The 12722-nt window shown below is 41.0% G+C and overlaps 1 protein-coding gene across 1 annotated transcript in view; it reads right to left on the bottom strand.

The window, feature by feature from the left end:
* The window catches only part of tacr1a (tachykinin receptor 1a), a 75265-nt gene extending 64012 nt beyond the window's left edge, over window positions 1–11253 (bottom strand). Inside the window, exon 1 of the mRNA XM_075468217.1 lies at window positions 10495–11253. Coding sequence (XP_075324332.1) covers window positions 10495–10991 — 497 coding nt within the window. The 5' untranslated portion in view covers window positions 10992–11253. The remainder of the gene's footprint in view (window positions 1–10494) is intronic.
* Window positions 11254–12722: the final 1469 nt, after the last annotated feature.

Genomic DNA, 12722 nt, shown 5'->3' with positions numbered 1-12722 from the left:
CGAGGCTGCTAGGCTTGCTAAATCGGTAAGCATTAGGCTACTGAAGAAAGCTAGTCTTTTTAGCTACGTTATATTATCATCTTTCTTCTCGGCTATAAGTTAACCTTTGTTTATGGCCACTGGCCCTAACCTGACGCCCTAGCTGTCAAATCACTGGAAGTTTTCACCGGAAGTACTCGCGCACACACAAAAGCTCTCTCCAGACATATCTTTCTTTCATTCCGCCCAGATGAAATTTAATGCTGCCCAGATGAAATTTAATGCCACTCTTCGAAAATTGGCGAAATTTAAGACATTTTATCTGCCGGTGAACCCAAGTGTCCATTGTCCTGATAAAGATCTAGCCTAACAGCTGTTGTGAGGCTTCACTTTGACAGCATTCTCAGTGGTTTAAGGTAAAATAAATTGAGGCAATTGTCACAAAAACAAATAGCATCCGTTTTACACTGCCAAATGAAATATTGGCTACACAACGAGCCCCTCGTCAGCCCTCATCATCAGTAAATTTCTGAGTGGGTGCGATCAGTCTTGCTTGACTTGCGTGTTGGAATGTCTCTCTCTCGGGCATTTGTAGCTGGTGCAGCCCTATTATTGCATGGCGAGCTGTCCACGCGTGTGGTGCTGAAATCACGTGTCGGAATGGTGGTATGTTGAAAAGAAAAAATCATACCGCTATTCCGACAAAAGAAAAAATGAAATTCGGAATGACGGGACGTTTCATTTCTTAAAAAAATGTCACCATTCCGACAATTGAACGTCAATGTCGGAATGTCGGTATGTCGGAATGGCAGCATGTAACCGTACTGGCGCACACACAAAAGCTCTCTCCAGACATATCTTTCTTTCATTCCGCCCAGATGAAATTTAATGCCGCCCAGATGAAATTTAATGCCACTCTTCAAAAATCGGCGAAATTTAAGACATTTTAAGACCTTAAAAAACGTATTTTTTATTTAAGACTTTTTAATACTTTTTAATGATCCGCGGAGATCCTGTAATGGCGGTATGGACAGATCCACTTGAGGGATGGGGGCAGGGGGCGCAATCGTAACACGCACCTGCTTCTGAACTTGTCCTGAAGAGGCAAGGTCTGTGTGCACCCCCCCCCCCCCCCAAAAAAATGTATACAATACATTACGAGCCACATGACTAGATAAATACATTTAAAAATCGTTTAAGGTTTGCAGTGTTTGAGGCAATCTCCGGTCAAACGTCAAAGAGTGAACCCAGGGGGGGCACACCGGCGTGGATGGGGGGGCAATGCCCGCGAGTGCCCCCCCGTGGCGCCGGCGCTGGGGTAGCCATACCCTCTGGCTTTTTAACCGTGTTGCAACACATGACACGCAACAAAAGACACTCATACACTCACTCACTCACTACAATCTTATATCTTAAAATAAAATCTTTATTGCCTGCAAAATTGTTAAACACTTGCATTAAGGAACGTACAAAAGTCCCGTCTGATTAGTCCAAGATTCTCAACATATCCACACTTCCAAATTAGCCTAACAAAAATGGAGAGATTTCTAGTGAGGGCCAACAAGGCAGACGCGCCACCAGCTGCAAAAAAGCTTCGAAGGTATGACGAAGCTTACTTGCAGTTTGGATTTACAGTCACGGCTGATCTGAGACCTCAGTGTGCCGAAGTGCTGGCAAACGACAGCATGAAACCTTGCAAACTTAAAAGGCACCTTGAAACAAAACATGCTGCCATTAAAGATAAACCGGTAGAATATTTTAAAAGAAAGCTTGATGGTCTCCATCAGCAACAGGCAACCATTTCAGTGCAGAGCACTGTGTCTAAACAGTGTTTGGAGGCATCGTATGTAGTGGCCAAAAGAATAGCTAAACTGGGTAAACCGCATACAATTGCCGAGACTCTCATTTTGCCGGCCGCGCAAGACGTGCAGAATAATGATAGGAGATAGTGCAGCTGCCAAACTCGGTGCAGTACCACTGTCCAATGACACAGTAGCTAGGAGGATTTCAGACATGTCTAATGACATCAGAGAGCAACTCATAGAGTTCATAAAACAGAGTCCCTACTACGCGCTGCAGCTGGACGAATCCACTGACATTGCTGGGCAAGCACAGCTCCTCACCTATGTCAGGGACAATGCGATTGAGGAGGATGTCCTGTTTTGCCGGTCTCTTCAGTCGCACACTACAGGAGAAGCCATCTTCAATGTCCTTGATATTTTTATCCGTGACAATGGTTTGACTTGGGACCGATGCGTTGGCCTATGCACGGATGGTGCACGGGCAATGACGGGCCGTGAGCGTGGCCTAGTTGCTCGCGTTCAGCAAGTAGCACCGCTTGTAAAATGGGCACATTGTATGGTCCATCGCGAAGCATTAGCTGCCAAAAAAATGCCTGTTCTCTTTGACTCCGTGCTGAACCAAGCCGTGAAAATGATAAATCTTATCAAATCACGGCCGCTAAACTCTCGGTTGTTTGGGATCCTCTGCCAGGAGATGCGGTCACGGTACGAACAGCTGCTTCTGCACACTGAAGTTCGCTGGCTCTCTAGGGGGCGGGTGTTACAGCGGTTGTATGAGCTGCGAGAGGATGTGAAGTGTTTTTTGACAGATATCAAATCAGATCTGGCGAAGCATCTGGATGACACTATGTGGCTTGCGTCTCTGTCCTATTTGGTCGATATATTTGATCGTTTGAATGGCCTCAACCTGTCTTTGCAAGGCCGCGAAACTCATATTTTGCTCCTCGCAGACAGAGTGGACGCCTTCACACAAAAATTGACCTCTGGCATGGCCGCATCAGTCGAGGGAACTGCGACATGTTCCCCAGCCTTGCAGACTTCATCACTGATGCAGTCACGTCACACAATTTCTCGTCTCTGTTTCAGTCAGCGTCGGAGCACCTGTCTGCAATGAGGAAAGAATTTGCAACGCATTTTAAAGAGGATTATCGCTCTTTTGCGTGGGTTCGAGATCCATTCGTGTGCACAGCAAAGGAGCTGCCAGTTGATATGCAGGAACAGCTTATTGAGATGTAGGGAACTTTTTACCTCCTGCCCTCTGTCGTCATTCTGGGCATCATTGATGCAGAAATACCCTCAACTCTGTGACGTCGTCTTAAAGATTCTCCTCCCTTTCGCGTCCACATATTTGTGTGAGGCAGGATTCTCAAAAATGACTGCACTCAAGACGAAATACCGCAATTGTGCACAAATCGAGAATGATTTGAGGCTGTGTTTGTCAAACTTTGCACCAAGAATTGAGGATCTTTGCAAGGCAACGCAGGCTCAGGTCTCACATTAACATCGCCTACCTAAGCTTCTGTAAAACATGCAGATGATATGCCTATTATTAGGCCTAGTAATAATAATAATTAAGAATAAATTCATATCAGAGGTCTAGTGCCAATTCCCAGTTATAGCAATAGCCTAGTAATGTTAATAGGCCTACTGATGATGATGATGATAATAATAATAATGATAATAATAATAATAACTAGAAAATTTCTGAAGAAATTTAGAAGGGGCCTGCCAAAGTGTGCGTATCGCTCAACCAATCACGGCTGCTCAGGAATGGTTCGCAAGGCCTAAAGAAGAAGCATTCAAGCCTAAACGGCATCAAAGGATGACATGGATGCTTCTTCTTAAAGCGGTGAACTGTCCCTTTAAAGAGGCGAACTGTCCCTTTAAAGCGGCGAACTGTCCCTTTAAAGAGGCGAACTGTCCCTTTAAAGCGGCGAACTGTCCCTTTAAATCGGCAAAGGACTGGCTGGGCCACTAATAGCCTTGTTCCTATGGTAATTTCTATGGTAATTGAGCTCCCTCATTTAACTGACAGTTAAGCTGCCGCTACACTAATTGTATGATACTCGGGCTTCTCAGAGCCAAAAAAACCTCTACGAACAGATGCTTCCCATTCGGAAACCATAAGAGCTACGGAAAAGATTCTCGCAGAATGAGCGAGGGACGCCTTTGGACTTCAATATTCCCGCGTTTCAGATCTGTAGCACATTCACAGTGAAAGCACGGATGAGAGAAAGAAGGGCTTCAGGAGCTGCTGAGATTCTGAGAATTGGATTAATTAAAATGGGGATTTGAGGTCTTTGAGCCCCGACATCACTTTGCTCTGAGGGGCTCTGAGAGCAAACGGTCAGCCCTAGATGAAATATGAAAACATTTTATGAATCCCAACATGCATGCCTATATTATGACAGTACAGAATGGCATTGGAGCGATATTTGTAGGCGTGAGGGCGATTCGAAAATGAATCTGAGGTCAGAACTCTTGCTCTTCCCACACTCTAATGAAATGGCAGTTGTGCTCTAAAAATTCAAATTTTGCAGATTTTGGCCAAAACTTTGGGTCGGTTGGAGGCATGCTGTGGGAAATCCGTAGCAGGAATCGACATGGCGTCTTCACTTCTGAACACAGCACAGACGTATCCACAAACTGACATTTGAATGGCGTTTCTAGGTTAATGCATGATGACACAGTAACTTCTCAAAATTTAGGGTTTTTTATGATTTTTCCAGGTCATCCCCCTGTTTCTTCCTAGGGGGCTTTGGGGGGCTGTTTTTTGCTTATTACGTCGCCATGGTAACTCCAATCTTCAATAAAAGTAATAGCCCGCGAAAACTCATCGAGCCGGTTGTTTTGATATATATATTGTTGGGATGTGCGGGCCCAAATAAATAAATAAAGAGACACGTTTTCAATGTTAAATCCCATAGACTTTTGCCAACGGAATAGTAATAGGTGCCTTGCCATGCATTTGCATGGAGGCCCCAAATAATAATAATAATAGTATGTAACCTCATATTATATAGCTATAGCCTAGTAATGATAATAGGCCTACCACTACTACTACTACTGATAATAATAATAATAATAATAATGATGATAATAACAATAATAATAATAACAACAACAACAACAATAATGATAATAATAATGCCTGCAAGCTCACATTAGAAGTCTGGTGCTACTGCCAGTTATAACAATAGCCTAGTAATAACTAGCTACCCCTACCTACCCCTACTGATAATAATAATAATAATGTGGGCCTAAAAATAATAGTCTATCTATCTATCTATCTATCTATCTATCTATCTATCTATCTATCTATCTATCTATCTATCTATCTATCTATCTATCTAAGGTGGTGTCGTGGGGGTGGGGCCGTGAAGGGGGAGGGGTGGTGTCGGGAGGAGGGGGGGCCCCAACTGCAATGAACCGTCTTAGGGGGGGCCCCGCTTGCAAAAGGTTGAGAATCCCTGTATTAGAGAGAAGATTGATGGAGTCCTTCCCATTATTATCAGTGATGTATCATCAAGTACAGCAGCTTTAGAAGTATCTTTAGAACCTGATTTGTATTTAGACGGCTTCTGTCCAGTTGATCTCTCTGAACTAACGACAGCAATAGTCTCTTCTAAACCATCAACTTGTGTTTTAGACCCAATCCCAACCAGACTGTTCAAGGAGGTTTTCCCATTAATTGACACTTCCATATTGGATTTGATCAATCTGTCTTTGTTGACAGGATATGTACCTCAGCCTTTTAAGGTTGCTGTAATTAAACCTTTACTTAAAAAGGATTCAGAGTGCATCATAGCACAGAAACGGCACTGGTGAAAGTTACCAATGTAACCTGTTGGATCTCAGTGCTGCATTTGATACGGTCGATCACAGTATCTTATTAAAGAGACTTGAACATGTTATTGGGATTAAAGGAACTGCATTAGACTGGTTTAAGTCATATTTATTTGATAGATTTCAGTTTGTTCTTGTAAATGAAGAATCTTCCTCACACACCAGAGTAAGTCATGGAGTTCCTCAGGGTTCTGTGCTTGGACCGATTCTTTTAACTTTATACATGCTTCCATTAGGTAACATTATTAGACAGCATGGCATAAATTTCCATTGCTATGCTGATGATACTCAGTTGTACCTATCTATAAAACCAGATGAACCCAATAGGTTGGTCAGACTACAAGCATGTCTTAAAGACATAAAGACCTGGATGAATCAGAACTGTCTGCTTCTAAATTCAGACAAAACTGAAGTCGTTATCTTTGGACCTGAGCGCTCTAGGGAGAAATTGTCTAGCTATATAGTTACTCTAGATGGTATTTCCTTGGCTTCTAGTTCTACAGTGAGGAACCTTGAAGTTATTTTTGACCAGAACTTATCATTTGACTCGCATATAAAACAGGTTTCTAGGACTGCTTTCTTTCATCTTCGTAATATTGTTAAAATCAGGAACATCTTGTCTCAGAGTGATGCAGAAAAACTAGTCCATGCATTTGTTACTTCAAGATTGGACTACTGTAATTCTTTATTAATGGGCTCCCACATATTCTCTGAAAAGCCTTCGGTTGATCCAAAATGCTGCAGCCAGAGTTCTGATGAGAACTAACAGGAGAGATCATATTTCTCCAGTTTTAGCTTCTCTTCATTGGCTCCCTGTTAAATTCAGAATAGAATTTAAGATTTTTCTCCTTACATATAAAGCTCTTAATGACGGAGCTCCATCATATCTTAAAGATCTCATTATAAGATATTTTCCTAACAGAGTTAGATTTACTTGACTGCAGGTTTACTTGAGGTTCCCAGAGTTTCCAAAACTCTGGGAGTTTCCAGAGTTTCCAAAAGTAGAACGGGAGGCAGAACCTTCAGTTATCAGGCCCCTCTCTTGTGGAATAAGCTGACAGTAAATGTCCGGGAAGCAGACACCCTTTCCACTTTTAAGACCAGGCTTAAAATTTTCCTTTTTGATAAAGCTTATAGTTAGGGATGGCTCAGGTGATCCTGAAACATCCCATGGTTAAGCTGCTATAGGCCTAGACTGCTGGGGGGCTTCATCTGTCACACCTTTTCTGACTTTACTCTCTTTTTCCCCTGTTTAATTTCTCAAATGATATTATGTACATGTGACATTATTGTGGTCATTAACTCGTGTTTCCCTGTTCCAACAGATATCCTTTGAATGGTGTTACAATGGTTTTTTTTTCCCCTCTTTTCTGTCTTCTCAAACCCCAGCTGGTCGAGGCGGATGGCAACCCTTCCTGAGTCTGGTTCTGCCAGAGGTTTCTTCTTGCTAAAAGGGAGTCGTTCCTTTCCACAGTCGCCTCAGGCACGCTCAGGACGGGAGATTGGACTGAAGACAAGTTTCGGTGCAATCTGTTGGTTTCCTTAGCTAGGAAATTGTTTTTGAATTGGCTCTATATGAATGAATTGGATTATTTTATAAATAATTATGATTACAATGAATTGAATTCCAATTGGCTTGAATTGGACTTTATTATTTAAGTGCCTTGAGATGACATTTGTTGTATTTGGCGCTATATAAATAAAAATGAATTGAATTGGGTCTTGTTATGTTTTGATTCTGTCTTAGTGTCTTTGTGTTTGCTAAGATTTGCGGCCGGCCGTCCCAGATGAAAGATAACGAACGTGAAAGATTTGAGGGGAAATCTTTGATTGTGGCTTAAAATGGTAGAGATATGTCATAGAGTGAAAGAAGTTCAAAGATGCCATTGCTACGATCTTGCAACCAAAGATAACTAGAGACGACAGTGTCCTATAGAAACTAGCATTGAGTGACGTGCTGGTCGTAGCGACACTAGTGCCATTGTGTAAAAAACCGAACAAGGCTGAACAGTGTAAATGGAAGCCAAATCAACTGTGATTGTTGTCATTCTGCCCCTACTGTGATAGGAAAGGTCTGCACTCTTCAGATAAGGGCACTGTGACACTGACTAGAATTCTTTAATCTTTGATACAGCTGAACACACGCCCACCTTTATCCAAATACCCGCCTGGATAATGACATTTTTACCAAGTGACAAAGAAGCAAATATGGTAAAGGAAGTCATGAAGTCCTGTCCGTATGATGTGTCCTCAAGCTCAGACCATGGCCGAGCAAAGAAAGAAACAGTATGGTATGATATAAATGAGGAATTACAACTTCTGAGAATAGCAAACTAGGGATCTTGATATTACACATTAGTTAATAAGGCAGTAATTTTTCAATCCTTCAGCTCATAAAACTTTAAGTCACTGTGACGCTTAGATTCTGTGTTGCTCTTTAGATTCACAGCTGATTATGATTCAGCATCGTACATAGTCTGTGTACATCAGACATGATGTCATAGCCAAGATCATTGAAAGCTTGTCCCAGTGTGTCTGGCAGTGAACCTATATGACTTTTGTTGCCTTTGATTCTTTTTCCCACTGCAGCTCACTACTTTGTAACATTTGCACAATGCAGACTACCACAGCACCATATTTCTAATTATATGAAAAATAAGTGGACGTATTGCAGGTGGAACAATTAAAGCTTCATGCAAAAATGATCACAGTTTTTTTTTTGTGCTATGAATAAATTTAGATATAAACAACCTTCAGACCAAACACGATTAAACTTTTGTATCACCAAAATATTAATTCCTGACTCGTTCTTCTCATTGCAAAGCATTTGAGATTGCACGCTATTGCAGTATGCGCAATCTCATAGTTTTTATTAATGTTGTAACTACCCAGGTTCCTGAAAGCTTCTTGTTGGCATCATATGAGATATTATTTAGAAGAAGTGCATTATACTATAAAAATGTGTGTACTTTTCAACTAACAGATGAAACAAAAGATAAAAAGTATGTTATTTGACATGTTTATTTTATCAATTAATTCAGGCAAGTTAATAAGCATGTGGGCAGGGGGTCTTGGACATTCAGACCTCAGATCATCCATTTTTCAACCAAAAAAAATCAATGATCAGATCCCAGATGAAGCAAAGTGAGTAGCTTCACATCAGCCAGTCAGTAATATCATCATATATTTTTCTTGAATGATCCACCCTCATTAACTGATTGATTTATTCATCCAGATGTAGAAACACTGTATATATATATAAAATATTTGCAACTAAAGCTAAACCTGAAGCGAATGAAGTATTTTTGCCAAATCCTAAAGAATATTTTCATTTTTAATCGGTAAAGTCAAAAAGTCTTAAATATACTCATGATGATGAGTATATTTGATGAGTATTTGACAAGTGATGCTTGTTGCTTAGCCTTTACCATCACTACAAGACAGCCAAAATTCCTGAAAACAAAATTACAAAAACTCATGGGAAAAGAAATTGCATCCTGAAAAGGACTCCATGAGCCTGCAGCACAGGATTATTTCAATAAAGCCAGCACACAGCTGTTCAGAAAATCGAAATATCAGCTGCAACCTAGAAATCCACGGAGGTGAAAATGTCCCTAACATTCGGCTGAAATACCTTTTCTTACTTCTTCAGCTACAGAAGTATTTTGTCATAATAGTGATAATTGTTTCTCTTCAGTGATTTTGATGTCATCTTTATGTTGTGACTTCATTTCCTAATTGCCAATTTTGCTGAGCAGGAAACTGGCCGTGAGCAGACAAATATTTATGATGTGTGCAGTCTGCTTCCCATGTTAATCTTTTTCAGGTTTCAGTTCCTCCAACACCAAAGCTCAAACTTAATCTTGGAAAAGGTCACGGACATGGGTTTCCTGCTGAAATAGACAATTACAGGCCACTTCTATTCCATGCTCTGCGATGCAAAAAAAGATAGATGACTACAAAATGATCATCCAAAGCCAGGAAACACAGGATTGTATCTGATATTAAAGAGGGAGTTAGCTTTATCCAGAACACACACATGTATGCATAGCCACAAAAACAATGAAGAAGAGAGATGCCCAACACAATCATTAGTCAAAATAATGCATAATACACACACACACCCAGAGACATGGATAGGCTCATGGACTGCACACACTAAAAACAAGAACATGCAACAAAACATATGCTCATATAAATTACACACAGGCATACCAACAGAGCAGGGCTTTCTATGCATCAGTTTCAATTCAGTGTCCCTGTGTGAAGGAGCAGCCTGTTGATCAGTAAAGCTGCTCCATATAATAATGCTCACTGACAAGAGGAGATGACTTAGATAAGTCTTCCAAAGGTCATATTTTCTGTAAGAGCAGCATAAACGCTGCTGTAAGCACACAGAATCCTTTCCAGGTGTTGTGGTTAACAGCTTCAGGTCATTTATTTATTTATTTATTCATTCATTCATTAATTTCTTTCTCATCTTTTCACAAGGACTCAATTTAGGGGTAATTAACCATTAACCGCTATGCTGGTGAGAGGCCCTTTACTGCAAGTGTGGTGGACTTAAATGAAATTTTAAAAAAAGGACGTTACATTACTTTCTTCTTAAATTGTGAAGAAGCTGAGCGCACATGGACAGGGACACTAAAATCCACCTTGACTTCAATGGTATTTTTCTTCCACGAATTATTTATAATGAGATGCATCAGATGTTTGCTGGTAACAATTTGGAGGGGAAAAACAGGCCAAATTGATCAATTTGATAACATTTTGAAATTTTTTTGATGTTTTGCAAAACACACTCGCCAGGCGTTTGTCATTTCCCGTGTACTTTTACAACAGATGGACGGCGTAACCAGCAGCATACCTGTCCAGAGCGATGGCAGTCATTGAGTAGATGCTGGCAAAGACGGCCGCGAGCGGAAAGAAGTTATGGAAGCGGCAGTAGCCCAGTCCGAAGTACCACTCGTTGTGCGCAGCGTACGTGAAGTTGATGACCGTGTTGAAAGCTGACATGGAGGCTTCGGCGAACGCCAGGTTCAGCAGGAAATAGTTGGTGACGGTCCTCATGCGTTTGTGCGCCATAATGATCCAGATCACAGTAACATTGCCTACTACGGACACGAGAACTATACAACTGTATGCAATGGCCCAGAGGACGATTCTCCACACTGGCTGCACGAACTGGTTCCAGTACACGGTCCCGTTAGTACCGTTGGAGCTGAAGGTCCCGTTTGGCACATCCGTGGTATTGAATAAAGGATCCATTCTGCTATTAAGACTGTAAGAGGCACTTAGCCTTACCACTAAACATGACACGACTAAGTGAAAGATTCCGGTGCCAAGTGGAAACCTAACGCTCATTTGGAGGAGTACATGTACTTTTCCAGTCTCAAATTATAATCGTAGTCTGCGAAGTGTCCACTTAAAAACCTCCCTGTCTTGGATATTATATAGTCTACACAGGAATTCAATGCCAGTATTTGAAGTGGAAGTTCCATAAATTCTATCTTCCACTTTGGAGACCCGCGGCTTTTACGCGCATTACAGCCCAAGAGCGAGAGCGCGCTGCCTTAGCTCTGCCACAAAAGAGAAAGTCCTACTTCGTCCTCTCGCCCTCAGCGCCTCTCTGTTGTCCTCGTGCTCCTCTGCTCAAAATGTGCGGCTGCTCACCCATTTATGGAGCGAGCCAATATGCAACCGTCCAATGAGAAGACTCGGCAATTATGCTTATGGATGAGCTCAGGTGAGTTATTCGTTTCATGCAGAATCAAACCTCACAGGGAGTCCAGAAGAATCATAAAATCTAAATATCCCTTATCTGATTTATTTGCTTATTATTCGTCTGTTGGCAAAAACAAATGGTGCAAAAGTAGTAAGAACGATAAACAAATCGATCAAACACACCACCACCACCACTACTGCTACCACTACTACTAATAATAATAGTAATAAATTAGAATTAGAATTAGAATTAGAATATGGGAGCTCTACAAAAAGAAGGACTAATTGTTTTACATGTTCCTGTAGCCTCGATGTTGTTTTTTCAAAATCAACTGTTGGAATCTCAACAATAAACTATTTCTCTCTAAAATTTTGTGTGTAATGTAAAAATGTGATGAAAGTGCCACACTCAGTGTCCCAGCCCTCGCACTCACTGCCCCCTCTTGTGGTTTCCTAGCCTGAACAGTTTTTTGATAAAGCTCAGCAGTGAAAAACAGCTTTGAGAGGGCTGCGTCGTATTTCACAAAAAAATACTTTTTCCTTTCTCACAGGCTTCTCGCTCTCTTTTAAATTTTTTGAAAGGGCACCGTATACCCCGCAGTGAGAGCCGTTGTGTCTCTTTTCAGGCTGTTGAATTAAATTAAGCTGACCAGAATGACATAGCCTATCGGCTCCATGTCTGCAATTAAAAAAAAAAAGATTGAAAGTAATTGTAACAATACGGCGGAGTATTAGGGCCACATTTAAAAAAAATAAAAATAATCGAGAATAAAGTCGTTATTAAATATGGCGAGAATAATTCACGAGATTAAAGTCGTTATTAAATATGGCGAGAATAAATTACGAGATTAAAGTCGTTATAAAATATGGCGAGAATAAATCACGAGATTAAAGTCGTTATTAAATATGGCGAGAATGACGTATTCGTAGTATAACAATGGCTGCCTTTTTTATTTTGTTTTCTGATTTGGGATTATAGAAGTGTATTTAGCAGAAATAACTTAATTTAAACTAAGTAATTGTTTTCTGTATGATGTTATCAGTCTCTCATATCCTTGTTGATGAATTAAATTCTTTTTCCAACGTTGCTTCAGCTCATTGAGGTTTGCAGCATTGGTTTATGCACAGCATTTCAGTCAGGTTGAGGTCTGGACTTTGACTGGACCATTCCAACACCTTGATTATCTTCTTTTTCAGACATTCTGTTGTAGATCTGCTGCTGTGTTTGGATAATTGTCCTGTTGATGAGCCAGTTTCAGCCAAGCTTTAGCTGTCGGACAGATGACCTCACATTTGACTCTAGAATACTTTGGTATAGAGAGGAGTTCATGGTAGAGTCTGAGATGTAGCTCTTTGTTTTTTGACCTTGGG

This window comes from Odontesthes bonariensis, chromosome 6 (assembly GCF_027942865.1).
Source record: "Odontesthes bonariensis isolate fOdoBon6 chromosome 6, fOdoBon6.hap1, whole genome shotgun sequence".
NCBI lineage: Eukaryota > Metazoa > Chordata > Actinopteri > Atheriniformes > Atherinopsidae > Odontesthes > Odontesthes bonariensis.
The sequence above is the reverse complement of the archived record's forward strand: the minus strand, read 5'-3'. Positions and strand labels throughout refer to the sequence as shown.